General features: G+C 52.3%; 1 protein-coding gene across 1 annotated transcript; it reads right to left on the reverse strand.

The window, feature by feature from the left end:
• Positions 1-5071: 5071 nt before the first annotated feature.
• LOC124212221 (uncharacterized) lies at positions 5072-5644 on the reverse strand. The gene has a single exon (XM_046612098.1). The coding sequence runs from the start codon at positions 5642-5644 to the stop codon at positions 5072-5074; it is 573 nt and encodes a 190-aa protein (XP_046468054.1).
• Positions 5645-6341: the final 697 nt, after the last annotated feature.

Below are 6341 nucleotides of genomic sequence, written 5' to 3' on the forward strand. Positions count from 1 at the left end.
CTTCAGCCGATTCAAACCTAAAGTCTCTTGCCCTGCCGATAACCGATGAGAGTTTAGACGCTCTCGATCCCCGAGTTTTCCAAAAACTTCTATCCCATATTTTTACAGACTTAGAAATTCAAATCATTTTTTGTCGAAACACGACTGTCATCCCAGACGAATGTTTACGAAAAGAAATAATCAGAGAATGCCACGAATCGTTAGTCAGCGGTCATCAAGGTGACACTAAAATATATAACCGCACTGGACCAAAGTATCTTTGGCCCCGTATGAAGGAACAAATCCAAGATTCCATAAGAACTTGCGAGAGTTGCCAAAGGAAAAAATTGGTCAGAGTAAAAACCAAATTGCCAATCATGATAACGGGCGCGCCTGCCGATGCATTCGACAAAGTGGCAGTAGATATTGTTGGACCTCTACCCCTTACTAAATCGAACAACAAATATCTCTTGACGATACAATGCAATTTGACAAAATTCCTGGACGCAATCCCTTTACCTGATGCCACCGCCAAAACTATAGGCGCAGCATTCGCAAAAGAATACATTACACGTTACGGTGCTCCTCGAGCAATACTTACAGACCAAGGACAGAATTTTATGAGCACAGTCGTCAAACAACTTTGTAAACTTTTCAAAATTAAGCAAATACGAACCACAGCTTACCGCCCACAGTCTAACGGATCGCTAGAACGCAGTCACCTTGTTCTCACTGAACACTACACGGATGCTGGTAAACACTGGGACGATTACATCCGCTTTGCAATTTTTTGTTATAACACCGCGAAGCACGAAGGTACTCAATTCACCCCCCAACAACTAATTTTTGGCTCTCAAGCCAGACTCCCAACAGATGCGAATCCTGCCAGCGCGTATACTCGTTCCTACGATTCCTTCCTTCTAGACTCAATCGCTAATCTATCCAGCACACGAAAACACGCCGCGTCCAACCTACAACAAGCAAAGCATCGTTCCAAGACGTATTACGACCGTAATGTCAACAGCCAAAATTTCAAAGCAGGTCAAAAGGTCTATCTACTAAATGAAACCCGATCCAAATTCGACGACCACTATAAAAGAGTATGTACGATTGAAGGTATAATTGACAATATTAACGCTGAAATTTGGATTACCCCCCGAAAAACTAAAATCGACCATTTCAATAAATTGAAATTGGCACACTTGACCGACTAATTGACCTGAACAGACGCTTGAACGAATACGAACTTGACCTGTCCAGTATAGTAGACGCTATCCCCTTCGCCCAAAAAGGTATCGTCCACCCTAAAATTCTATCACCAGAACAAATTATTTCCAGTCTTAAACATATCCCTCACCCGCGCCGTACCAAACCCCAAATTCCTACGCGCCATGCCATCCACCACCCGCACCTAGAAATAATACCATTTCCCGATGATCTGCCTCCTTGCTCTTCGTCGCTGCTCCGGACCCAATCGGAAATTAAAATGACGGAACTAGGCATACCTAAACCGCGTAAATTGCTCCCCGAGCAAAGCCATAACGATAGCTGCGAACCACTCGAAGTCTGGCGCCAAGCCCTCTACTATCAGCAATCATATTCTTTCATTGCCCTATTCTGCCTGTAACAATCTGCAGCCATAATATAATTATCAGCATGTTGCATAAGTTTCGTTTATAATATACACAATATCTATCATATATACCACCACAATTATAAAATGTCATTTAGAGAAACTTGTTCAAATGTATACTAACCCACTTAAACGCGCACTAACATCTAGGCGCTATATTTTAAGACTCTTTTTTGTAATATTCTGTAAGTAAGTCAGTACGTTTCATGGCATTGCACTTCCTTCTGAACATCCTATTCCGTACCCTCACCGAATGTTCTTCCCCAAGGGGGGGCATGTTACGTCCTCCAGACTTCTTATTCCTTTCCCACACTCTTAGTTACCTCACGCTCTGTGGTCTACTCTTGTCGTCCGCGAGTCAGCAGATTCTTCTGTAACTCGCGGCTAGCTTGCCTTCTACATCCCGCTAAACTAAGCAGATCCATCCCAGCGCTTAAGCAAGACACCTATCCCTCTAAACCAAGACCACACCTTATTCCCTCGACCGACTCCATTGCATTGACTGCTAATAAACAATCATATACTTTAAATCGTTTAACTTTCCTTAATACCGATCCTTTTGTATTCCATTCACTTCCTGCATTGGGAGTAGTAGCATGCGTGTGCATAGTCGACGTGAACGGACCCTATAATAGTCAAATAACACCTTGGCTGGGCGTGGAGTAAGCTCCGATTACCGCTCATGAGAGCCTACGCATTCTACCCCGTAACAAGAAAATGGAAAAAAGTTTTCGGAAAACGAAAAAAAGTTTTCTGAGAACGAAAAAAAGTTTTTCAAAAAACAAAGCGTTCAATAATTGTATAGAAAAATTGCCGATAATTATTGTTATTATTATTATTATCATCATTATTATTATTATTGTAATTTTTCCCGAGGAGTTGCGGAATCCAAGTTACGGATTCGCGCCAGTCATACGGGCTAGCACGGATGTGGGACTCCAGGGTGGCCTACCCACTAAACCGCCACCTCCTGTGCAACGCTCTCAGCAAGAGACTATGGTGATAATACTTCTAGCTGGGAGCTCTGTCGGTGTGTGTCTCGTCAGTCTGTCCGTCCGTCCGTCCTGTGCAGGCAGTTCGTCAGTTGCGTTACGTCAGGCAGCCGTCCGCGTTCTTACGTCGTAGGACTGTCTCTGTGTAGGTGGCAACAAGTTGCCACCTTTCTGTACTGTGGAGCATCACCCCGACAATGTTGTCGGGAGTGATGCCTCCCACGACCGTCTCCAGTCTATGTCTTAGTTCTGTCCAGCGGTCACATTCGAAGAACGTGTGTTCCGCGTCGTCTCGTTCGTGTCCGCAGTACATACAGTTGGGCGTCCGTACTCGGTTCAAGTTGTGTAAGTACCGTCTGAAATAACCGTGGCCCGTCAGAAGCTGGGTGACGTAAAAATTCACATCCCCGAACCCCCTCTGGATCCACGGTCTCAGGTCCTTAATAAGTGGTCTCGTACAGTTTCCCGTTGTTTCTTCCGTCCACCGTTCCTGCCACGTCTGTATCGTCGCGTCTCTTTCCGTCGTTGCCGCGTTCCGTCGGGTCACGTCCGCGTCTCTTCCGTATAGACTCTTGCACTTGAACGCGAGAAGGTCTATGGGAATTACGCCTGCCACTACCAGAACAGCCTGTGCTGAGACCGTCCGATAGGAACAAGCGATCCTCAACGCGCTTCGTCTCTGTACCGTCGTCATTGCGTGACAGTACTTCTCAGTCTTCAGGGAGACTGCCCAGATCCCCGCACCGTAGAGGAAGATCGAGTTCACCGTCGACATCAAAAGTCTCCGTTTCCCTGGTCTCGGTCCGTTTGTGTTTGCCATCAGGCGGCTGAGGGATGCTATGCTATCCGCCGCCTTCTGAGCCGTTCGTCGTATGTGAGGCCAGAAGGTCACCTTTGTATCCAGGGTCACCCCCAGGTACTTGACTTCCCCTCTAGTCTCGATCTCGTCCGTCCCGACCGTCATACGTAATGTGGTCGGTATTCGTCTCCTAGTGAGGAGCATCAGTTCTGTCTTTTCCATCGCGAGTTACAGTCCGAGGTCAGTCATCCACCGTCCGACTCGTCTCATTGTCTGATTCAGTGCGTATTGTGCCAGATCTGGGGTTCGCTCGACTATGACTGCCGTCAAGTCGTCAGCGTAAGCGACCAGGTGAACGCCGAGTGGGAGCTCCAGTCTGAGCAGGCTGTCATACAATCCATTCCAGAAGTCAGGTCCTAGTATGGAACCTTGAGCGACCCCCGCGGTGATCTGTCGCGTCACTTGACCTTCGATCGTTTCGTACGTAAGTCGTCTGTTCCGAAGGTAGTCTTCAACAACCAGGAGCAAGTGAGGCGGGACCCCGAAGTCGCCTCTCAGCGACCCTAGGATATCCACCCACCTGGCCGAGTTGAAGGCGTTCTTAACGTCAAGTGTCACCAGCAGCGCGACGGGTCGCGCAGCGTGGCAATGTCTGTCTGTCGACCGGAAGGAGTCAACCACCTCTTGGATCGCTCCAATCGTTGATCGACCCCTCCGGAAGCCGAACTGCTGGTCCGAGAGGCCTCCGCCGTCCTGTATCGCGTCCGTAAGTCGTGGTCGCAGAAGCTGTTCGTACAGTTTCCCTGTCGTGTCCAGTAAGCTCAGCGGCCGGTAGGCCGACGGCTTGCTGGGGTCACCCTTACCCTTTGGGATAAGGACCAACCTCGCCACCTTCCACCGGTCGCTGAATGTCCCTGTCGTAAGGCACGTGTTGTAAAGGTCGAGAAGTATCTCTGGCCTCAGGCTCGCCATCAGCCGAAGAACCACCGCCGGTACCCCGTCTGGTCCCGGCGCCTTACCCCTCTTCATTGCTTTGGTCGCTCCGACGAGCTTCTCGGCGGTGAAGACGGGGGGCGCCGCCGTCTCGTTGTCGTTTGTCGCGTCCGTACGCGTCGGGTGCGTCGGAAACAGTCCGTCGACGATCCGTCGTGCGGTTTCAGCATCCTTGAGTTCTGGCGGGATCCGGGCCCCCAGCCTACCGGTCACAATCTTGTAACCGGCACCCCAGGGGTCGCGATCCACCTCCTCGCAGAGCTTCTTCCAGCATCGCGTGTTGCTGACTCTGATGGCGTACGTCAGTCGTTTCCGTTCAGTCTTGTACTCGGCCTGAAGGGTTTCCCTCTCGGATCTCCCTCCAGCCCTCGTAACCCGGCGTCGTTTTGCCAGGCAACTCTTCCGCAGCTCGGCTATCTCGTTCGTCCACCAGTATTGTGGTGGTCTGTTACGTCCGTACTGTCGTTTAGGCATTGTGCTGTCGCACAGCCGCGTCGTCAGTTTGGCCGTCTCGTCTGCTAGTCTTTCCGCCCTTTGCCGGCCAGTCAGCTCTGGGGGGACGTCGGTAATTGGGGCCGGCGCTGCCGCCAGCTCCGCCGAGAACTTCAGTACGTCGAGTTTGTCTACGTTCCACCGCGGGGGGTGCTGGGTCCTCGTTCGTGTCGTCCTTATCTCTCATGCCACTTCGAAGGCGATGTACTGATGATCGCTGGCCGTGTAGCCCTTGAGCACCCGCCACCGCCCTATCCGTGGCAGAGTTCTGTCCGTCGTCATCGTTACGTCCGGGATGGAGTCTCCAAATCCCGGCCGTCTGTACGTTGGTACGTCTCCTGTGTTTGCCACCACTAGGTCCAGCCTAGCGGCTATCTCCAGCAGCAGCCGTCCGCGTCTGTTCGTTGCCGTCATGCCCCATTCGACCGCCCTCGCGTTGAGGTCCCCCGCGACCACGAGGTCCCCGGGCAGGACCCTGAGTCCGTCCTCGAGGAGCGCAACCTTAGCCCGGAACTCCGCCGCGGCGCAGTTTGGGGTCAGGTAGACGCTGACGTAAGTGACAGCACCCACCCTAGCCCAGACGTAGTCGTCCCCGACGCCACGAGCGGTTATCCGGGCTCGGGCAGCGCCCCTCACCCAGATAGCCGCTGTCTTGGTCTCATTCGAGATCCAATCCTGCGTTTGTCGCATCCTGTACGGCTCGCACAGGATCAGAATGTCGGCGTCGTGTTTGCCTGCTATCTGTGGTAGTAGCATGTCTGCTGTCCTACTGCGGTTCAGGTTGCCCTGAACTATCCTGTCCGTCTTCCGGCCTGCTTCTTGCACTCTTCCAGCGCAACCCGGTACACCGCGCACCTCCCGGAGCCCGCGATATGCGCCGCATCGCCGTGTCCCGCCTCGGCGCACAGTGGGCAGGCCGGTCTGTTCTTACAGTCCGTGGCGTAATGTCCTGTCTCGCCACATTTCCTGCAGCACTTCGTCCGGTCTGTATTTTCACATTTCGCCTTAGTGTGCCCGTATCCCAGGCACTTGTGGCATTTCGTCACCGTCAGTCGTGGTCGGACGCGGCACCCCACCCATCCAATCCCGATCCGTCCCCGGCCGAGCAGCGCTCTGGCTTCCTGCGACTCTAGGTCGCATACGGCCATAAACTGCTCCGCCTGGTTCGGGCCGAAGATGTGGACCCCAAATTCCGCGTCTCGTCCCGTCTCTCGTCGCAGTGCCTGTATCACGTCGTTTGTGGTCGTGACACAGTCAAGATTCATGATCTCCAGTTGAACCCTGGAGGTCCCGGTCCTGACGTTGCCTGCGTCGCCGACCGCGTCCTGCAGGACGCGTCGGAAGTCGACTCGTCCGTTGGCGTCTCTCTTTATCTTCAGAAGACACAGACCATTCTTCGTCTTCCTGAGATTCGTCACTTTAACGTGACTGTTCGCAGGGTCGACCGTGGTCC

This window comes from Neodiprion pinetum, chromosome 2, assembly GCF_021155775.2.
Source record: "Neodiprion pinetum isolate iyNeoPine1 chromosome 2, iyNeoPine1.2, whole genome shotgun sequence".
Lineage (NCBI taxonomy): Eukaryota > Metazoa > Arthropoda > Insecta > Hymenoptera > Diprionidae > Neodiprion > Neodiprion pinetum.

What these genes read in the sequence shown, in the direction of transcription:
- LOC124212221 (XM_046612098.1), bottom strand. Translation starts at nt 5,644, where the DNA reads ATGCTACTACCACAGATAGCAGGCAAACACGACGCCGACATTCTGATC.